The sequence below is a fragment of the Eumetopias jubatus genome, unplaced genomic scaffold (assembly GCF_037043125.1).
Source record: "Eumetopias jubatus isolate StellerSeaLion01/CBP00866 unplaced genomic scaffold, mEumJub1_p1.0 scaffold_3, whole genome shotgun sequence".
Taxonomy (NCBI): Eukaryota; Metazoa; Chordata; class Mammalia; order Carnivora; family Otariidae; genus Eumetopias; species Eumetopias jubatus.
Window position 1 is genome coordinate 61,737,957 of NW_028274809.1, and position 23,067 is coordinate 61,761,023.

Sequence of the window (23,067 nt, forward strand, 5' to 3'; positions counted from 1 at the left end):
ACAGGTCTGATTATGCTTTTTGTTTATTCATTTGTTTTGTTTTTTAGATTCCACATATAAGCAAAATCATATGGTATTTGTCCTTCTCAGTCTGACTTGTTTCATTTAGCATAATACCCTCTAGGTGCGTCCATGTTGTTGCAAATGGCAAGATTTCATCCTTTTTATGGCTGTATGATATTCCATTGCATATATATACCACTTCTTCTTTATCCATTCATCTATCAAGGGACACGTAGATTGCTTCCTATATCTTGACTATTGTAAATAATGCTGCAGTAAACATAGGGATGCTTATATCTTTTTGACTTAATGTTTTCATTTTCTTTGGGTAAATACCCAGTAGTGGAATTATTGCATCATATGGTATTTCTATTTTTAATTTTTTGAAACACTTGCACACTGTATTCCATAGTGGCTGCACCAATTATATTCCCACCAACACTGTACCCAGGTTCCTTTTTCTCCATGTACTTCACCAACACCTGTTATTTTTTGTTTTCTTGATTTTAGCCATTCTGAGAGATGTATGGTGACATCTCATGGTGGTTCTGATTTCTATTTCCCTGATGATGAGTGATGTTGAGCATCTTTCCATGTGTTTGTTGGCTATCAGTATGTCTTCTTTTGAAAATATGCCCATTCAGGTCCTCTGCCCATTTTTAGTCAGAGTTTTCATTGTTTTGGTTAAAGTACATTGTTTTGACTCCAAAGTCCACGTGCTTAGGATGGTATATGAAACTTTTCCCAAAGCTTTGACTGGTACCCTATGTCAGTGTGCCATATCCAAGGTGCAAACAAACAGTAGAGTGTGGTCTACTGGAAAGAGCACTGGATAAAGACTGAGAAGAGGGCTTTGATACCAATTCTTTTCTTTTTTAAGATATATTTATTTTATTTTTATAAAGATTTTATTTATTTATTTGAGAGAGAGAGAATGAGAGAGCACAAGAGGGAAGAGGTTCAGAGGGAGAAGCAGACTCCCCGCCCAGCAGGGAGCCCGATATGGGACTCGATCCCAGGACTCCACGATCATGACCTGAGCCGAAGGCAGTTGCTTAACCAACTGAGCCACCCACGCGTCCCAAGATTTATTTATTTTAGAGAGAAAGAGAGAGATAGCACCAATGTGAGCACACACGGGAGGAAGGAAAGAGGGAGAGAGAATCTTCAGGCAGTCTCCCCACTAAGCATGGAGGCTGCACAGGGCTAGATTCCACGACCCATGAGATCATGACTTGAGCTGAAACCAAGAGTCAGACACTCACCCAACTGAGTCACTCTGGAGCCCCAGCCAATTCTTAAGCTCCCATAACACATAAGGAGAGACAACTTATTTAAATTCTCTGTGCTTCTGTTTCATCTGTTAAGGGGGAAAACAAAATCTGCCTTTCCATACACAGGAGTCTTTTGAGGAAAAGAAGTCCAATCACTTTTGCCAGAGCAGTTAGTTTTGCCCCTAAATGTTTCTTTACTATTATGTGGATATAGCTTAAATAACTATGATTCCATATGAAAGAAAGAACCTTGAGAAAAATTTAAAGATACAGAAAAAAGGTGACTTGAGTGTGTTATGATCACAATCATGTTGAGTATAGTTGATAGGCTGAGGTGGTAAAGATGCCACTTTGGGCAGCACCTCTTTGCAGCCAGATTCTGAAGTTCTATATGAGGTCCAGAATGGAGAAGCTGATTCAAAGCTGAAGTACTCATGGACTTCCTTTGAAAGTTTAATCTTGAGTCCTGGGGATACAGACTGCTGCACCAGTTTCATCTTAAGCACAGTTCTGTGCCATGTCAATATATTAGTCACAATCAGACCTCAAGCCCATGTCAGCTCTTTACAGTCTCCTCTTTGTGCATTAGGTGAATAGCACTCTGGGCATTTAATTCTAACATGGACAGTAATTTGATTTCATAGCAAAGGACATTCCTTAGCATTCCAAGTTATTTCATGGCAAGAATTCCATTGTTTGTGTGCCCAAGTGAGGTTTGCCAGGGCCCATTTCTTGACAGAAACCTTGAAGCCACAGGCCTGGCCTTCTCTCTGCTATATACCACTTCCTCTAAGCCAAGCTTTGGGGGCTCTCTGTAGGTCTTATATGTCTCTGTATGTGTCCTGTCACAAATGGCACAATTTCCCAAAGTAAAGCACAACACTTTGCCTTCAATGGTGCATTCACTTGACCTTCCTCTACTGTTTGGCTTGCGATCAACAATCTGCTTATGCACAGCTTTGTCAGTTTGAAACTATCTCCTGTAATCATTTTTACTTTCAAGAAACATGGGTTATTTCAGGGCGCCTGGGTGGCTCAGTTGGTTAAGCGACTGCCTTTGGCTCAGGTCATGATCCTGGAGTCCCGGGATCAAGTCCCGCATCGGGCTCCCTGCTCGGCGGTGAGTCTGCTTCTCCCTTGGACCCTTCCCCCTCTCATGCTCTCTCTCTCTCTCTATCTCATTCTCTCTCTCAAATAAATAAATAAAATCTTTAAAAAAAGAAATATGGGTTATTTCAGTGTATATCTTCAGCTGTATTTTAGAATGATTTTGACTCTTTGTATTGCACTGGAGTCTTATAGAACTCCCTCCCAATATGTATTGACATGATATAGAGTACCAGATTTATATAAACAGCATCCTTCTGAGGAACAGCATGTTTTATCACCCTCTGTATCAGAGATGGGATATTGGATGCCCCAAATGAAATCCCATTGTTCACCATGGCGGCTCCAGCATACAGTAGATGCTTAATAAACAGTGAATGAAAAAAGACATTTCCAAATTTAAAATATGGTTGTCCTGCACACCTAGGGATATTTCTGGAAATCTAGTTCCAGGAAATTACTACAACCTCCCAATCACTGCCAACTCACCAACAGTGCTAAAGGAACCAACCTTTTGAAGTTAGACAAGACCAGAAGGAGGCCTTACCTGAGAGAGGTTTAAAAGTTCAGGCAGCCTTTTTTTAAAAGATTGTATTTATTTATTTGAGAGAGAGAGACAAAGATAGCAACAGAGAGCACAAGCAAGAAGACCAAGCATGAGTGGGGAGAAGAAGTAGGCTCCCTGCTGAGCAGGGAGCCCCATGCGGGGCTTGATCCCAGGACTCTGGGATCATGACCTAAGCTGAAGGCGATGCTTAACTGACTGAACCACCCAGGCACCCCAAGTTCAGGCAGTTTTAAACACAAAAATTTGGTTTTGTTATGAAGCAGGGTCAAGTTTCTAAAAGAAGTTAAATAGTCTCTGATAGTTCACTATCTGAAATTGTATCCGAGCGTGCTGGAACCTCTCTGGACATGATGCTTGCTTTCCCCTCTGGAAGCAGCATTTAAAGCAACTCTCATTGCCCAGTGTCACATGATGCACCCAGCAGTTCCAGCTGAATCTGGTTTAAAATGCCTGTTCACAGGCTCAAGGAAGCCTAAGCCTTGGCAGAGTCATGGCTGAGGCTCCAAAAAGCACTCTCCCCAAAAGGCACTGGAAGGAGAAATGACCATCATTTATCTGTGTTGTTGGAAGGGCCAAGGAGGGGGAGTAAGTGGGAAGTTGATGGAGGACAGAGAGGGGAAACATTTTCTACTGCTCTGAAGCAATTAGTTGAAAATGTGCTGTAAACCAATGGGCTCTTCCTGCTCCTGGGGGTCGGGGGAGATCAGGAAAAGGGGGTGGAAGAGCCTACTCCTTCCTGGGGATACTCTGAAATTCCATTCCCAGCCCCTGGGGCTCCACTGTCACCTAGTTGAGGCATTTTCCCCTCTGAGATGGGGAAGCCCACCACTTGGCTCTCACTTAAAAAACAGATCTTGAATTAGAGGAGCATTTTTAATGAGGTATTGTAGACCTTTTAAAAATCCCTAGTAGGTTACGTGTTTTGATAGTATTTACTGAGCAATGTATTCATTTTTATTTGAATAAATCTGGTTATATCCACTTTGTGACACTAAAGAGTTCATTAAAAAAATAATAGATTAGTAAAGGAATGACATATAACTGTTACTTTTTACTTAGAATACCCCATCTATCTGAAAACTAGTATGTGTAATCTTTTATCTTTCTGATTAAAAAAGTATGTAATTTTAAATTCTTTGGTGTTTAAAAGAGTATGTTTTCCTTTGGCAAGAGCCTATTATTAGCATTAACAAATAAACACACACAAAACATGTCACTTCTCACCAAGATGATATTCAAAGTTGTTCCGCTGGCGGAAAAAAAAAAAAAGGCAAACTGATAAACTATACTTTTGCTTGGGATCCCTAGCCCTCTCTCCCCGAGATTGCTCACATCTCATAGAGGCCCTTTATTGCCGGTGCAATGTTATACACGTAGGAAATGGATGCGTATGTACCTAGGGCATTTTTTTCGTTTGTTTTCTCTTCCAGCATTTGATCACTGGCTGGTGAACTGTTTGGGCCCACAGAGATCTCTAGACCACCAGCTCATGTATTTGAAAGGCATCTGTTTATTTTGAAAATGCAAATGTGGCCTACCTCAAAGACTGACAGGCAAGAAATGACCCACTGAGCAAGGGGAGAGGTTTCCAATCTGGAGCCCTGTCCCTCCCTCTATCAAACGGAGATCACTCGCTGTCAAAACCACTTAAACAAGCTCCAGGAATCTGAGTGAAGGGCCCACAATTAAAATGAACAGGCCTCTCTGTGTGTGTGCGTGCGTGTGTGTGTGTGTGTGTGTGTGTGTCTCCTTCCCTCTCTCAGGAATTAGCCAGGCAGATCATTTCTCACCTAGTTTAAAGTAGTGAGAGGTCCGTTACAAAAGGACTCCGGACCTTTGAAATGGTGGCTCCTAAACCGAGGGCTGCCTGGAGGAGGGACACTGGCCTCTTAGCAGTGGAAGCCCAGTCCTGGGGACGGATTCCCAGAGAAAGCCCAGGAAGGTTAATACCCCGACTTTGATCTCTGTCAAGGCATACCAGCAAGAATTAATTTACATTTCAGATGAAAAAGGTTGACAGCATGAAAAGGCATCTTGTTTCTGGTATGTGAACGTGCCGTAATAGATCGGGAATTCTGAAAGGAAGTTCTGAGGAAGCTAAAGGGATAAGCTGTGCGGCTGCTTTTATTGGGAAGGAGATGAAAGAAAAACAAATTTCAATATGCGCTGCTCTGTAGCAACATGTATGCCAAATGCTTCCTAAATTTCAAGGGCTGCTCTTTTAAAAATATATAACATATCTTAGCAACAACACTAAAAAAAAAAAAAAAAAAGGCAGTGGGCCGGAATTTGAAATACAAAGAAACGCATTCCATAGAATCTAAATTTCAAGTGAAATGATTTGTTGAAAAAAAAATAAATGAGAGAATAAGTTTCGAAAACAATCAGAACTGATTGTACTAGGATAATATCCATAAGCCACTTCCTGCAGGCTTCACAAGTAAGGGAACCGCTAGGTCTGGGGCTTGTTCTACTCAGAAACATCCTAGTTGGTGTGAAGAAGAGCTTGTAATGAGATTATGCTTTGGGAACAACACACCTGAAACAGAGAAGTTGGAATGAGTTGCTTTGCTTTTTAGATAAACACAACCATGCCTTCCAATATAAAGATAAGGACAACATTCCCATGCAAAAGTAAACTGCCCAACACTACATCAAAAACTAATGATGTAATGTATGGTGATTAACGTAACATAATAAAAAAAAAGTAAACTGCCCATACAATTGCAAATGCTGTTACCCTACCCAGGCATCTTTTCTGCTAGCACAACACCAGCACCTCAATTCCTGTCCATGGTGTTGGGGTGAAGGGCAAAGAGACTCTGTCTACTTTGCTCTGACTGCCACACTACTTGCAAGACGGAGAGGTGGCGTTAGTACCTCTTCTCATGTCCGCCCAAGCCCCTGCAGACTCGGTTAGTGGAAGTTGCCAGTGCCACTTGATAAGTAGGAACACCAGTGGCCGGGCTGAAAAAAAGGGGGGGGGTGCTTGCAAAGCTTGAAAAAAAAGAAGCACCTTGAAGACATGTGTTCTCTCCAGTTCCACAAAACAAAATTATCCTTCCATGGTACCTACCGCATGGGTGCTCTCCCAAAAAGGTGCAATCACGACTGGCCTGATATGATGATGAAACAAACCTGTCTGTTTCCATGCAGCCCTCCCTCACTTGGCAATAACAGAGTGCAAACAGGGAACCCTCTAAAGATCATTTTCAGAGAGGGGAAATGTGATTTATGATCCTATATCCTGGACTCAGTGGATCAACAATATATAACCCAAAGTTTATATTTTAAAACATATGTTGGGCTTTGGGCCAAACTGCAAGATCAGAAATCAGTCCAGGAGACTGTGGGGAGGGGGGAAGGGGTGTGAGCACGCGTGTGTGCGTGTGCTGTACGGTGTGGTGTGGTGTGGTGTGTGGAGGTGGGCAAGGAGGGAACAAATGCACTGTGAGTTGTCTTTCTTAAGCTGCAACTAGAATTGGATCCTTCTTCCAATGAACTCTTTGAAGTTGTAGAGCTTAAAATTCCTAGGCGATGGTGTTAAAATTTACACATTTGCATCTCAATGACATCCCTTCCTTCCAAATATTTTGGTTCTGAATGAAGATGTCAGGTCTCTACAGTGGCCCAAGAGAGTTGGGAGAAGAGTTCCTGGAGCCAGGTTCAGGGCAGGGATGGCCTCAAAAAGGTTGCAGCTGTTTTATTTAAGAGTTTGCTTCAAGGCAGAGTTTCTGAAATCCTCTCTCTCTTCAGGCTTGTGGAGTCCAGAGGACTGGCCACTGCTCTCTCACTCTGTCTCCACATTTTACACTCTCCGAGCTCCAGGCATGCTCTGGGGCCTACTTCTTCCAGGGCCTCACTTAGGCATACAGGGCTTCCCATGATGAAGGGGACCCAGGCTGGCAGGCACCGTGGATACTGCCATTTGCAGAAGAGCAGAGCCACCCAGGAGCCAGGGACAGGTCGGATGAGGCAGGAACCAGACCTCCAAGCACTCAGGCAGCCAGGCCCAAGCTCAGCCACAGCTTAACCCCTCGGGGCTCAGAGGACCACCTTAGCCACATACAGGCTGGGGTGTGGGAAATCCCGTTTGCTGGGAAAGTCCCAGAGCTATTATTATCTCTGTGATGCGGAAAGATGGGTGTTGCGTATGATCCAAGAATTCCAAGGTTGCCAGACACCTTCCAGACTTAACCAGACTTGGGCCTGGGCTCCTGTTTCACAGATGACAGATGTGTGACTCCAAGAAGGAAAGGGATTTGTTCAGTTGGCGGTACATGAAGTTGACTTTATCCAATCTGCTTGTGTTCAAATGCTGTGACCAGCTACTGGTCTGCTGTACCAGCTGTGTGACCGTGGACAAGTTACTGCGCTTCTCTGTGCCACAGTTGCCCTCTCTATAAACTCAGGAATATTAGAGCACTTACTGAGCGTCTCCTTACACAAGTATGGCAAGTGGCAAATGCTCGCTGTCAGCCTTTTCATCATCACGCGGCGGGGTGTGTCACAACAAGCACTAGAACCCCCACTAGAACTCGAAACTCCGATTCCAGTGCTCCTGAATTATTCACCTCTCAGCTTTCTAAAATCATATGAACTCAGTCACAGAATATTTTCAAGTGGATGCTATGAAAATGATGTTTTAATTACCTGCTTGAATAGGAACCGCAGACTCACTCCTGTTGCTTATTTTCTTAAATTTCTTCCAAGCATCATATCCTCTCCAGGCTAAAAATATAAAACCATGTGGTAGGAATGATATTAATTTAAGAACGTGCCAGCGAATTGATATAAGCTGTTTTCCCTCCAATCTATTACCCCTCTTGCCCTCCCTCCTGCTTTCTCACTGAACAAAATAAGCAGAGATACGTGAGCGATGATGGGAAAAGGGGCCTCTCTGTACTCTTAGCTGGGCCTCCAAGATGCTTCTGAGAAGGAGTTATTTTTGTTCCGGCAGTGGGTTTCCAGAACACTCTGGATTCTACTTATGAATCACTGGGGACCTCTATCCCAGGTGAGGCTGTTCCCTGTCATTCTAATCCCTGGAGGAAGCACTGTGTTCAGGACTTGGGAGTAGGGTGGTTTGTGGGGATGGTAGGAAAGAACTGGAATAGTCTGATCTGTTTGATTTTTTTATTTGGGAGGAAGGTATGAACATGACATTTGAAGGAGTGAAAAATAAAGAAGAGAGTCAGGATGCCCAAGTGGTTCAGTCGGTTAAGTATCTGCCTTGGGCTTGGGTATGATCCCAGGGTCCTGGGATCGAGTCCCACATCCTGCTCCTGCTCAGTGGGGAGCCTGCTTCTCCCTCTGCTTGCCATCCCCCCTGCTTGTGCGCACTCTCTCTCTCACTCTGTCAAATAAAACAAATAATAAAAAATACAGAAGGGAGTCAAGGGGGATAATTAGTAGCACAACACCCGCATTTGGTAAGGGTGAACCATGTGCCAAGAACTGTGCTTTGGGAGAAGAAAATGATGCAATAGTAAGGCAGAAGGCAAGGAAAATGGATGAGGAGAAGAGAAAGAAAAATCTCTGGGGGTGTGCTGAGTCCTACAGACAGTGGACTGGGACATTAAGCTGCCCACCAGGAGCATGACCACCTCACCTTTTTGTCCTTCCCATTAGCATCACAGCTCGCCATGTTGCTGAGTGCGGTCACGAAGTCCAGAGTGGACAATGGGATTCTGGGTTATGAGAGCACAAAGGAAATTGTCCACTATGTTCAAGACTGATGCTTTCATAACCACTCCTCAACAGCACAGAAGCTCAGATGCTATTTGTAACACAAATGACACCCACATGTGCAAAGAGACACTGCATGGGCTGGGCATATGAGAGAGCCTGGTGATTTGTTCCCTTGGTTTATAAGCTCTGTCTGTGCTAGAAAAGCCTTTGGGAAAGGGCATTAGTAATTGTGATGCTGAGAACTTGGTGATGGGCCTGGGGTGTATATTACATCAGTCATCTGGGAGAAGGGGTATAGGTCTGTGTGATCTGGGTTTTCCCCCTGCCCACTTCACACTGCCTCTACCGTGCTGCTCACCACAGTGTGTTGTGATGGCTTGTTTGCTTATGTGGAGGTCAAAGGGACCATGGTAGTCTTGCTCATGGCTAGAGTCCCAGCATCTAGCCCAGGGCCTACAATAGGCACTCAATAAATATTTGCTGAAGCAAGGAAGAAGGGAAGGAAGGGTAGAAGAAAAGAAGCCATTGAGAAAAGCAATAGGTGAGTGGCCCCATTACTTGATGAAATGCCAAGATTCAGGACCGTTTACCTGATTGAATGGCAATCGCCGCCTTCTCTCTCTTCTCTCTGATTCTTTTGTATCTCCTGGCTCCAAGCCACCCCTTGGCATATGCCTGCAGCACAACCACTCTGCCTATGACTTCTTGCAGCAACAAATTTAACTGCTCGACATGGTAATATTTGAGAAAAACCTGAAATGAGATATTAGTTTTAGCATTACATATGGGCTCCCAAACAGAGGGTCAGTCTACTCCAGAGTATTCTTTTTTTTTGACAGAGAGAGAGAGAGAGACAGCGAGAGAGGGAACACAAGCAGGGGGAGTGGGAGAGGGAGAAGCAGGCTCCCCACTGAGCAGAGAGGCTGATACGGGGCTCGATTCCAGGACTCTGGGATCATGACCTGAGCCAAAGGCAGACGCTTAACCATCTGAGCTGCCCAGGCGCCCTGACTCCAGAGAATTCTTATTAAAAACATTAAAACCATTATCTACATAAAGTTTACAGTGACTTCTTTATGCTAGCATTACTGACTTCTTGGGAGCAAACACAATACCCCTTCTAAGGTTAAGCCAATCCTTGATTACTGATACAAACGGATGATGAGATTAATGGGATTTAGGAGATCCCAAATGTTCTCCAAGTCTGCTTTATAGCTGCCAGGAGTTCTGTTTTCTTAATTTGAATTCTATCTATCTCCACAGCCTTTGATGGAGGCACTAACTAACAGAACTGATCCATAGCCAACAATGGAAGTTCGGAAGGAGAACGACCTAAATGACCCGCAGTGATCTAATTCCTGCTGAGGAGCAACCGTGTTGCCATCTACACTCAGACTAAGACTGGCTTTGTATGGCAATTCAGAACGGATCCTAAAAACCTGGGTCAGGGACGGGATGTTCCCTAAATGAAGAGCTATACACGATGAGACTACTAATCAGGGTACACAGTAAAAAACACATGAGTCTAACAAAAAATGGACAAAACTGTAAAAGATACTCATTCCTGTCATTAATAAGATTTGTGTATTTCCATGAGGTGCTGGAATAAGCAACATTTTAAAAGGGATATTTTTAAATAAACTGAAAGTTCTCATTCTAGAAATGCTAAGTGGTTCTCTCAAACTACATGCAGAATAGGAGGGAAACCCTCCTCTTCTTGTCCAGAGGTCCTAGGACTCCTGACCCAAGACCAGCAAAGATCAATGTTAGGCTGGGGTTTTGTCTGCTAAGCCACACAACTTACAGAGCCATTCATATCACTGACAAGAGACAAAGATACACAGTAGAGCATCACAGGTGACAATCGAACAAAAAAGAAAAAACTACCTTTGTTTTTCCCAGCACCCAGTGATCTAATCTGGATTTTTCCAAGATAGCAACACAGCTCTCTTTGCTGGCAAGAGGTGTTTCATGTGCTTTGAATGCCAAATAATAATACCTACAAAATAAAAGAGTAAAATAAAAAATTTTTAGCTATCATTTCATTGTATAGTGGATATGCTCTGGACCCACTGCCATGCCTTGTTTTTTAATAGTAAATATTTCTTGAGCACCAATATTAGCATTCTAGGTAGTGAAAGGTATACAATTTATTAACTTGGCTCTTAATTACTTTTATATTTTCTGCTATGTGTATTTCCCTTTTAATATTGCTTTATAATTCATGTTCAATGAATATTTGGCATATTTTGCATGCAGAATTAAAGTATCTAATTCTTTAAGAAAACTGAAATTTAGACAGCCCTTCTAGTAAAAGTCATAATTTTATGTGTTAGCATTATTATAAAATAATTTGTAATCCCACTGTATAAATTTTGACTCTGCTTTGAAAAGTCCCCTCTGAAGCAATTTGTAGATAGCAAAAATGATCATAGCCTAATTACTACTGAATCAGTCTGCTGAGCTACATGTCCATTTCGAGGTACAGAGTAGGTATGGGAGTTTTTTTTTGTTGTTGTTTTTTCTTAAAGATTTTATTTATTTGAGAGAAAGAGAGAACACAAGTAGGGAGGAGGGGCAGAGGGTGAGGGAGAAGCAGACCCCCTGGTGAGCAGGGAGCCCGATGCAGGGCTCCATCCCAAAACCCTGGGGTCATGACCTAAGCTGAAGGCAGACGCTTAACCGACTGAGCCACCCAGGCGCCCCTCTTAGGAAAATGTACTTAACACAACACACTGCAAGGGTCTACATAGTTCCTGTTGGCCCTCCAAAGACCAAAGAGCTTTTGCCTGCTTTAGAACTCTATGGAAAGTGATAATTTTCCCAAGGTCTCATCTCATTAAAATATATAAGCTATTAAAATAGTAAATATCCAGTTGGAAAATATCACTACTCAAATATGTTATTTAGTTTTCTGCCTAAAATGGCATATGGAATGCAGACTCTTCAAGGAAGAGTTTTAAAATATAACAGGCTAAGCAGTTTGTAAACTATTAGTAAAAGCAACAGGCAACTAGAGATACATCCTCCCACATTTAAATTACAGAATCATAAACAGGAAGTATCTGTAAGGTTATAATATATATACGGATATATTCGTTTTCTGTTGCTACACAACAAATTACTCCAAAATTTAATGTCTTAAAACAAACATCTGTCATCTCACAGTTTGTAAGTGTTGGGAATTTAGAAGCAATTTATCTGGGTAATTCTGGCTCAGGGTCTCTCATGAGATTACAGTCAAGATGTCAGCCAGGGCTGCAGTCATCTAAAGGCTTGACTAGGGCCACATGATTTATTTTCAAGATGGTACACTCACTTGACTGATGGTAGAAAGCCTCAGTTTCTTACTGGCTGTTGGCAGGAGGCCTCAGTTCCCTGACACATGGGCCCCTACAGAGAACTGCTTGAGTACCTTCATAACATAGAAGATGGCTTCCCTCAGAAGCAGGGATCCAGAGAGAAAGCATAAGAGGAAATCCACAATACCTTTTATGACCAAGGCCTAGAAGTGACATACCATCACTTCCTTCATCTTCTATCCATTTCAAGTAAGTCATTTAGTCCAGACCACATTCAATGAGAGAGAAATTAAGTTCCGCCTCTTAAAGGGAGGAGTATCAAGTAATTTGTGGCCACGTTTTTAAACCACGACAAAGAAGCTCTCTAGAACATTAAATCTTCGTTTTACTGGTGTAGAAAACTGTTTTTGGTGAGATGAAATGACTTGTTCAAGATGACAACAAGTAAGTGACAAAGGCTAAGATTATTTAAGTCGCCGGACCTCCATGTCATTGGTTAAAAACAAACAAACAAACAAACAAAAAACTGACAGGAATCCAGCTAATAAAGTTTAGTTTTTGATGTAAGGGGGAGAAACAAAAAAGAAAAGATTGATAAATTTGCCTACATAAAAATAATTTTCTACTTAAAAAAATTGAAAATTTGCGAAGAATTGGTCTTTTTTAGTTTTATTGTCTATTTAGATACAATGGTTTTTTCACATTAAAATCATGCTCTCTACAGAAAGTCCTCAGCAAAAGCTATTGCTTGGAATGTAGGTGTATCCCCACCAAATTAATGGTGGTGAATTTCTCAGGCTGATCTCCAAAGCCTATATAAACTATTTAATTTGAAGAATAGCATCTTTGAAGGGCACCCTGGTGGCTCAGTCGGTTAAGCAGCTGCATTTGGCTCAGGTCATGATCCCGGGGTCCTGGAATGGAGCCCTGCATTGGGCTCCCTGCTCAGCAGGGAGTCTGCTTCTCTCTCTCCCCCAGCCCCTCCCCCCTGCTCATGTGCTTTCTCTCTCTAGCTCTCCTCTCTCTCAAATAAATAAATAAAATCTTAAAAAAAAAAGAATAGTACCTTTGAGGCAAAAGGGTGCTTTTATTTTTCATCATTTCTCCTTTTTTATGCTCTTTAGTGCAAAGTCTTTGATAAGACAGAGTAAAGAAACAAGAGACTATTAAATACACCAAAGTTGTCTTTTGAGACGTGGTCCACATCAGCAAAAGGAAGGCTTTTTGATCTTATTTGTGTTCTACTCAGAAAACTGTGAGAGACTTATGTCTAAGAAACCATAATGGCCAAACATTGTCCTTCCAGGGTGGAGCCAGGAACAAAGCCTATAAAATCCCCAAGAATTTCTAGGCTTCCCTCAGAAAGAGCAGGACCCTCCAGAGAGGGCAGAAAGGCAGAAAAGACTGAGGGGACTATAAAGAAGGAGTGAGATGGAAAGTGTCCCTGGACTTCATTCAAGACGGGCTCTGGGTGTACTGAAAGAAACCTTAAATGCAAAAGAAAAGAAATATAGACATTTTGGAACTTTTGCATGTTCCTGATCAGCTTCCAGTGAGGTTATTTTCTTTCCTGTAAAGAGCTAGACTTGAACTCTTCCAGGAGCAATGTGGGCAGAACTGAGGGATTACATCTGACCAGTTGTATTTCAAAGCCTACCCCCATGTGTTGGGAGACACCAAGGCAGCTAGAGCATATAGGATAGAATACCAGCAGAGAGCTACAAAGAACCCTGAACATCTGCGGAAGGCCTCTTGGGTACTCAGCAGAGTACTGATTGGCACATGCATGGGAGGAAACTACCCAAGGCTGTGGAAAGAACCATCTAAGAAGATTAAAGGAACTAGTGCCTGATGCTCAGAGAGGGCTGGGAATAATGTGTTTCTACCAGCCAGACTGATTAAACTCCTAACTCATAGGACATTGGATAGAGTACTCAGAAGTGTCTTGCTTCAGTAGTGAGGAAATATTAGCCCTAAACATGGCTCTGCTTTTACCTAACAGATCTTAAAAACAAGATCGAAAAGGATGAAACTGTTTCCAATACAGGCATACCTGTGGAGATACTTATGGGTTCAGTTCCAGATTACTGCAATAAATCAATTATTTCAATTAGGTAAGTCAAATGAACTTTTTGGTTTCCTGGTTCATATGAAACTTATAGATCACTATTCTGTGGTCTACTAAATGTGTAATAGCATTATGTCTAAACAAAGTACATACTTTAAAATACTTTATTGCTAAAAAATGTTAACCATCATCTGAACATTCACCAAGTTGTGATTACTGATCACAGATTACTGTAACAAATATCATAATAATAATAATGGAAAAGTTTGAAATATTGTGAGAATTACCCAAATGTGACACAGTGACACAGAGTGAGCAAATACTGTTAGAATGGCACCAATGGACTTAAACTTGAGGAAGGGTTGCCATAAACCTTCAGTTTGTAAGAATCTGTGAAGCACAATAAAGCAAAGTGCAATAAAACAAAGTATGCCGGTAATTTAACTTTATCCCAGAACAAAGCACAAAGATATTTATAGGAATACAAAAATATCCAGCACACAAAAAGATAAAACTGACAATGCCAGCATCCAGTCAAAGATTATCAGGCACGCAGGAAAATATGACCCATAATGAGGAGAAAGTCAACTAATTGAAATGGATCCAGAAGTAACACAGATAATAAAATTAATAGAGAAGAACATTAAAACACTTATTTGAACAGTATTCCATATGTTCAAGAAGTTAAATGGAGACACAGATATACAAAAAAGACCCAACCAGAATTTTTGGAAATGAAAACTACAATGTCTCAGACAAAAAAAAAAAAAAATATATATATATTTATGTATATATATATATATGTATTTTGTCTATATACACATATATACACACACGCACACACAGAATAGAATTGGCAGAATTGAGATACTGAGAGAAAAAAAGATTAGTAAACTTGAAAACATGACAATAGAAACTATACAAAATGAAACACAGAAGAAAAAAATAATTAAAAAAATAAAAAGAGAGCTGGGATGGCGGTGATGGCAGCAGTGGCAGGACCACCCTGGCGCCTGAGCAGCAATCCGGAGGGAGCACGAGGCTTGGGGCAACACGGGCTGTGGGAGCCCGGTGACAGCTGAGAGTACTAGCTTGTGACAAGTCTGCACCATGCGTGAGTATAAGCTAGTTGGCTCAGGAGGCGTTGGAAAATCTGCTGTGTCTGTACAGTTTGTTCAAGGAATTTTTGTTGAAAAATATGATCCTAAGAGAGAAGATTCTTACAGAAAGCAAATTGAAGTACATGGACAACAGTGTATGCTTGAAATCTTGGATACTGCAGGAACTGAACAATTTACTGCAGTGAGAGATTTATACATGAAAAATGGACAAGGCTTTGCATTAGTTTATTCCATCACAGCACAGTTCACATTTAATGATTTACAAGATCTGAGAGAGCAAATTCTTCAAGTTAAAGACACTGATGATGTTCCAATGATTCTGGTTGGTAATAAGTGTAACTTGGAAGATGAAAGAGTTGTAGGAAAGGAACAAGGTCAAAATCTAGCAAGACAATGAACAACTGTGCATTCGTAGAATCTTCTGCAAAATCAAAAATAAATGTTAATGAGATCTTTTATGACCTAGTGTGGCAAATTAACAGAAAAACTCCAGTGCCTGGGAAGGCCTGCAAAAAGTCAACAGGACAGCTGCTTTAATATATTAAATACATTGTAGCTCTGAGCCAGGTCTGAAGAGCTGTTGCCCACTTCAATCGTGCCAACATTCCAACTTTGTTAAACCTACCAACATCTTAAATGGACTTTCTGTGGTGGGACCCTTTAGGAGGCAGATGAAAGCTACTACATCAGTTTGCGCATTTTAATCACTTTCCAGTATCACAAGAAAGATTTTAACTTATATAATAGTCCTAGAGTATGCAGCTGGTAAAACTAGAGGCTACAATCCAGTATTATTGCTGAGACGTTTTTCATCCACCTATGTTGTACATGTATGAAAATGGTGTACTGTATACTTTAACATGCCCCATACTTTGTATTGGGGAGTACAATAATGTAAATCCTAAAAGCACCACTGTTTTAGCATAATAAAGTCCAAAGAGCTCCTATATAGACTACTCCAGATAACTTTGCTTCTTTGATACTTGTAGCTTATTGTAATTTTTTTAAAAGAGATTCAAGGTCATTATCATTGTATTGTACAAATAAGCACTTTGATTGACACAGCTATAAAGTTTTTTTAATTAAAAAAAAAACCCGTGGAGACAGTGATCTTGTCTTTAAAATATGATAGTCCTTTCAGTATATGTCTAAATTAAAGATACTGCTTTTAATATCTGTTGGGCAGGAAATGTCCAGACTTGTCAAATCGTCTATTATGTTTCCTTTTTTGTTTACATAGGGAACAATGTTTATAGTTGTGTGTACAGTGGCGGTCTGCAACAAGAAGTGTATATTTTCAAACAATTTTTTAATGATTTAACAATTTTTGTAAATCATTTTCAGGCTTCTGCAGCTGTAGATTCACACTGTGAATCCCTTGCTTGCTCATGCATAAGTGTATTTGCAATACCAAATATACAGGTTTAGTATTTCTGCCTGTTAGTGATTGTTTCACAGGTGTAATGTTTTGGTTGAAATGTTAATTTGTGGAAAAGTACTGTGGATGTGAATGTGGCAAGTAATTTTAATCATGTGTGATTAAGTTGTAGTAACTACTGCTGTTTTATTTAACAATGCCTTGTTGCTTTGTATGCATTAACCGTTTGGGTGTAAAGATTGTGTGTTTTAAATACTGTGAGTCACAGTATTTAAATTAACCAACCTAATGTTACAACTACTTTGAGGTAGCCAAGTGTAAACTGAAAGCCTTAATTAAAGTGGTGCAATTCTGTATAACTGAGCATCAGTAGTTCAATAAATTTGGATTGCCATGTAAAACAATAAATTAAAAAAACATAAAACAAGCATTAGTGAACTGTTGGACAACTTCAAGTGGCCTCAATACATGAAATTAGAGTCCCTGAAGAGGGGAAAAAAGAAGGGCACAGAAAAAATATTTGAAGAAATTATGGTTAAAATTTTTCCAAATTTGATGAAAACTACAAATTAACAGATCTAAGTCCAAGCATACAAACAAAAAAACTTGGAGGAAACTACACCAAAGGCTTCATAATCAAATTGCTCAAGAACAGTCATAAAGAGAAAATCTTAAAAGCAACCAAAGAAAAAAGATGAGTTACATATAGAGGAACAAAGATAAATATGACATTAGAATCCTCAACAGAAACAATGCAAGTGAGAAGACAATGGAGCAAAATCTTTAAAGAATTAAAAGAGAAAGAATTCTATACTCAGGAAAATATTTTTCAAAAAGAAAGGCAAAATAAAGAATTTTTTCAGACATACAAAAGCTGAGAAAAGTCATCACCAGATGATCTGCATTATAAGAAAATTTTTTAAAAGATTTTATTTATTTTTACTTTAGAGAGAGAATGTCCGCGTGCAGGGGGAGGGGGAGAGGGAGAAAGAGAGAATCTCAAGCAGACCCCTTGCTGTGTGTGGAGCCTGACACAGGGCTCCACGCAGGGCTTGACCTCACAACCCCGAGATCATGACCTGAGCTGAAACCAAGGGTCGGCCGTTTAACCAACTGAGCCACCCAGGCACCCTGTAAGAAATGTTAAATGAAGTCCTTTATGAAGAAGGAAAATAACACCAGATGGAAATATGGATCTACATTAAAAAATGAAGAGTACCAGAAAATAACTATGTTGTTAAATATTGAAGAAATTTTGTATTATTTAAATCTTTTAAAAATATACTTAACTGTTGAAACAAAATTAACAACAATGTATTATGATGTTTATAACATATAGATAAGTGAAACATGTGACAATGTAACATAAATAGCATAAACATAACAATAAAGGCCAGGAAGAAGGAAATGGAAGTAAACTACTGTAAGATTCTCATACTATTTATGAAGTGATATAATACTACTTGAAGGTAGGTTAGCATAAGTTGAAAATGTATATTGTAAATCATAAAGCAAGCCCCAAAATAATAAAAGAGCTACAGCTAATAGGTCAACAAAGAAGACAAAATGAAATCATACAAAACACTCAAAAATCCAAAAGAGTTAGAAGAAGGGGGTGCCTGGCTGGCTCAGTTGGTGGAGTGTGCAACATTTAATCTTGGGGTCATAAGTTCAAGCCCCACACTGGGTGTGGAGCCTACTTAAAATAAAATAAAATAAAATAAAATAAAATAAAAAGAATTAGAAGAAGAAGAAGGAAACAAAGAACATATAAGACAAATGTGTTTGGGAAATGAATAGCAAAATGATAGACTGGACCTAGCCAAACAAATCATGTTAAATATAAATGGTCAAAACACCCCAATTTAAAGGTGGAAATTATCAGACTGAATAAAAAAGCAAAGTGTAAACTATATGCTGCTTCCAAAAAATACACAAATATAAAGACACAAATAAGTTCAAAGTAAAAGAAAAAGATATGCCATACTAACACTTAAATATTAAAACTATAGTAACTGACTATATTAATATCAACAATACAAATATATATATATATACACAAATTATAACTATATAAACTGACTATATTAACATCAAAGTAGATTTCAGAGCAAAAAATATTACCAGGGATAAAGATATTTATTTCATAGTGATAAAAGGGTCAATCCATCAAAAGAACTTAGGAATCCTAAGCATTTTTGTACCTAATAACATGAAGCTAAAACTGATTTGCAAGGAGAAATATACAAATCCACAATTATCCTCAGAAAGTTCAATACCCTCCCCAATAATTACCAGAATAAGTAGGCAAAAAAATCATCAAGGATACAGAAGTCTTAAACAACAAACTTGACCGACTGGAAATTTCTAGAACATTCCAGCCAACAAAAACAGAATATATATTCTTTCCAATTGCGAATAGAAACATTTACTATAATAGGACATATCTGGGCCATAAAACATGACTTAATAAATTAAGTGTTCAAATCACACAAAGTATGTTCTCTGATCAGATCAGAATTAAATTAAAAATCAACAACAGGAAGATATCTGGAAAATCCCCAAATATTTATGAGCATACTTCTAAATACCCCATAGGTCAAAAAGAAATTAAAAGAGAAATTAAGAAGTACTCTTGATCAAATGAAAGTGAAAACAATCTATTAAAACTTATGGGATACTGGGACGCCTGGGTGGCTCAGTTGGTTAAGTGACTGCCTTTGGCTCAGGTCATGATCCTGGAGTCCCAGGATTGAGTCCCACATCAGGCTCCCTGCTCAGCAGGGAGTCTGCTTCTCCCTCTGACCCTCCCCCCTGTCATGTGCTCGCTCTCTCTCTCATCCTCTTCCAAATAAATAAATAAAACCTTAAAAAAAAAAACAACTTATGGGATACTGCTAAAGTAGTACTTAGAAAATTATACCACCAACACCTATAATAGAAAAAAAGAATGTTCTCAGAGACATGAGCTCAGCTCATTAGAAAAAGAGCAAATTAAGCCCAAAGAAGAAAAGACACAATAAGTATCAGAATGAAAAATCAATGAAGCAGAAAATAGGCAAACAATGAATTAAACTAAAAGCAGTTCTTTGAGAAGGTCAAAACTGGTAAACTTCTGGCTATATATCCGGGGGGGGGGGGCAAAAGAAAAGAAAGAAGATACAAATTATATAATATCACATATTTTGTGATATTATATACATTCTATAAATATTAAAGGGATAATAATGGACAACTTTATGTCATATTAACAAGCTAAAGGAAAAAAGCATGATCTTAATAAATGAGGAAAAGCATTTGACAAAATCAAACATCTAATCCTATTTTTAAAAGAAAAAAACTTGTCAAAAGGTTTATACAAGAAAACCTCCTCAACCTCATATTAATAGCTCTATGAAAAACCTAACATATTTAATGGTGAATGACTGAACACTTATTCCCCAAAGATTAGGAAAAAGGCAAGGATGTCCACTCTTGCAACTTCCACATTATACCAGAGATTCTAGCCAGTGCAAGAGGATCAGAGAGAGAAAGAAAAGGCATCTGTATTAAAAATGAATAGAACTATCTTAATTTGAAGATGACACAATTGTCTATGTAAAAAATCCAATGGTATCTACAAAAAAACCTGTATCAGAACTAATAAGTGAGTTTAGCAAAGTTGTAAGATAAAAATCAGTATACAGAAATTATTGTATTTCTATATACAATTAGAAATTGAAATTTTAAAAACATTTATAATGTATTACAAATGTGAAATAATAGGGATAAATCTGAGAAAAAATGTGCAAGACCTGTGCACTGAAAACTACAAAATATTGGCTAAGAAAAATTAAAGACAACCTAAGTAAATGGACAAAGATGCTATGTTTGTAAGTCAGAAAAATATTGTTAATATTTGAGTAAAGCGGACTACCTCCATAATGTGGGTGGGCCTCATCCAATCAGTTGAAAGCCTTACGAAGAATGACTGTGCTCCCCTGAGAAGGAAAGGATACTACCTCCAGACTGCCTTTGGACACAAGATCACAACATCAATTCCTACTGGAATTTCTAGCCTACCAGCCTGCCCTGCAGAGTCTGGACTTGCCAGCCCCCACAACTGCATGAGCCAATTCCTTAATATAAGTCCCTTTCTTTCAGTGTACACACACACACACACACACACACACACACACACCCTATTGATTCTATTTCTCTGGAGAACCCTGACTAATACAGTACTGGTTCCCACACTGAGTAGAGACAGAGCCAACCTTGGTGACACATTTCCTATAATGGTGCAGGTTGTTCTTTAGTAACTTTCTTCCTAACATTTCTTCTCCCTTTGTCACTGAACTTTCCAAGTTTCTCACAGATGCTGGGGCTTCGGCACTGCACACTAAGGATCTAGGACCACCCAAATCTAGCTGTTCTTCCTCATGTTCACAAACAGATGTGCCCTACCCTGTGTCAAAACTCCCCATGCCTAGGCACTCCCACAGGGCCATCTGTGGAAGGGACTGGCTTGCTCCTCTAATAAACATTTAGATCCTGAAGGGAACTTAGAGTCATCAATAAAAATCCTTGTTTTGTAGAAAAGAGAAAGCCAGACAGAAGGAACTGGCTCAAGGTCACAGATTAGTAAGTGGAGGCCTGAGGCTTGCCCATGTCTTTTAACTCCAAATTTAGGTTTCTTTACATTCGTAACCTGCATCTACCCTTAGCTCTTACTGTATACCTGGTAGTTTCTTTGACTTTCTAACAGGGACTTTTGATACTCTAGCACTTTTCAGCTCATTGGAACTTGTGTCTATAGCAATCTGGAATACTGGGCTTTTGACTTAGGAGAAGTGATTTCCTACATCTGAATACCAGCTGTCAAGTGCTCCTTGATACATGTGTGGGGGATCCAAATATATTCTATTTGGACTAGTGTTATCAGTAAGGCATTGGTACTTCAGTGGAAAACTATGTATACCATCTTTAGCACACCCTTCTGGGTTATCAGATTCTAGCCCTCTTCATCTTCTGTGAGCTAGTTGGCAACTCTTTGTAAATTATAGGTAATTGATAGATACGTAAACTCTATCTAGTCTGGTGATGATTTTACTTTCCACTGTGGAAAACCCAGTTTTGTCTCCGTTTGCAATTCACCTCAACATTCTTTTACTTCATTTAAGCTTGTGCTGTTTTAACTTATCCTTTGAACCAATGATAATATCTGCTTGATATCATATGAATAAAATAAATTCTTTAAATACATTCATCTTTATATCTGTATGTGAGTCATGATGTTACCTTCTGGAAATTATCTTTTAACAAGAGGAAGAAAGAAATACAAAAACTTAGGCTGTAGACATTTGACCCAAAGGAGCACAAACCCATAGGCAGGTTGAGACAGGAAGTCATCACACTTAGGTAGATCCAGTGCTACCGAACAATCCTAAAAGGTCTAGTGGCTCAGAAACACTGCCACTTTTCTACTTAAAAACCTCTGAAGTGGAAACATTGGTTAGTGCAATACGGTCATGTCGGAGTTTACTAAAAAACTCAAAATGTTTCCAAAGTGATCACACAGATATATACCTCACCAGTAGAGCCTGAGTCTTGTTGCTCTCTATTCATGCCAATCCAAGGAATTAATCGATTTACTGATTATTGCCAATAGGTATCAAATGATATTTAATTGTGGTTTTAATGTGTGTTTCCTTAATTACTAGTGAAGTTGAAATTTTCCTTTTGTTTTCACTGAAGTCCTCTGACAATAGACAATATATACAATGAATTTAATTTCTCTATGTTTTCCTAACGATTACCCATAGTCCTACAAGGGGAGAGGAGAGAGAGAAAGAGCTAAGAGTTATCTATGTTAGATAAAAATTATATACGCATTGAAGACTGCTTACATTTTTGTAACACCTGACATTTAAAATTTGCACTTCTCACCTTGGTCATTCTGTTTCTGCATTTTTACATTGTTTGGGAAGGCTATGCACCTTTTAAAGATGCTTTTGAAATCTCAACCTATAATGAATGAGCCCTGCATTGACTCATCCTTCCAGTTTGTTTTATATTCAAAGGCTTGCAAAATATCTGTACTACTAAAAGATTTGCCACAGCCTTGAGTCAATAATGAGATTTTTTTTAAAGATTATACAAACATTTTTATTCTTTTTCTAAAAACCTTAAGCAAATACTTTCCTTTAGGATGAGTCATTCATTCTGTATAGTTTCAGTCTCTAAATTAAATTGGCTTTTCCTTCCCATTCTACTCATTTGTTCATTAAACAAAACTTTATTTAGGATCAGCTAATGTGCCAAGGACTGATGGAAATAATGGAATGTCATGAGTAAGCAAGGTGGACAATTCCCCTGCCCTCACGAAACTTATATTCTAATCAGGGAGATAATATTAAACAAGTACATAAGAGCATCATTGGGTAGGGATAAGTGCTATGAAGAACAGGAAGTCAGGATGGGGGAGGGGGGTTAATGGGTATATTTTGTAGTGTATTTTGGCAGGTAGCCTTTAGCAGCCAGGACAGTGAGGGAACATAAGCTGTGTCATATGAA

At 39.4% G+C, this 23,067-nt stretch overlaps 1 protein-coding gene and 1 pseudogene across 2 annotated transcripts in view; one reads left to right on the forward strand and one right to left on the reverse strand.

Annotated features, from left to right (window-relative positions):
* Positions 1-23,067, reverse strand: part of MYO3B (myosin IIIB) — a 382,159-nt gene that overhangs the window by 116,487 nt on the left and 242,605 nt on the right. For both annotated transcript variants that reach the window (XM_088022122.1, XM_088022121.1), the window contains exons 25-27: positions 10,531-10,642; positions 9,234-9,396; positions 7,606-7,683 (exon numbers count right to left, since the gene is read on the reverse strand). In XM_088022122.1, the coding sequence (XP_087878248.1) occupies positions 7,606-7,683; positions 9,234-9,396; positions 10,531-10,642 (353 nt within the window). The remainder of the gene's footprint in view (positions 1-7,605; positions 7,684-9,233; positions 9,397-10,530; positions 10,643-23,067) is intronic.
* LOC114223981 (ras-related protein Rap-1b pseudogene) lies at positions 15,124-15,671 on the forward strand (annotated as a pseudogene).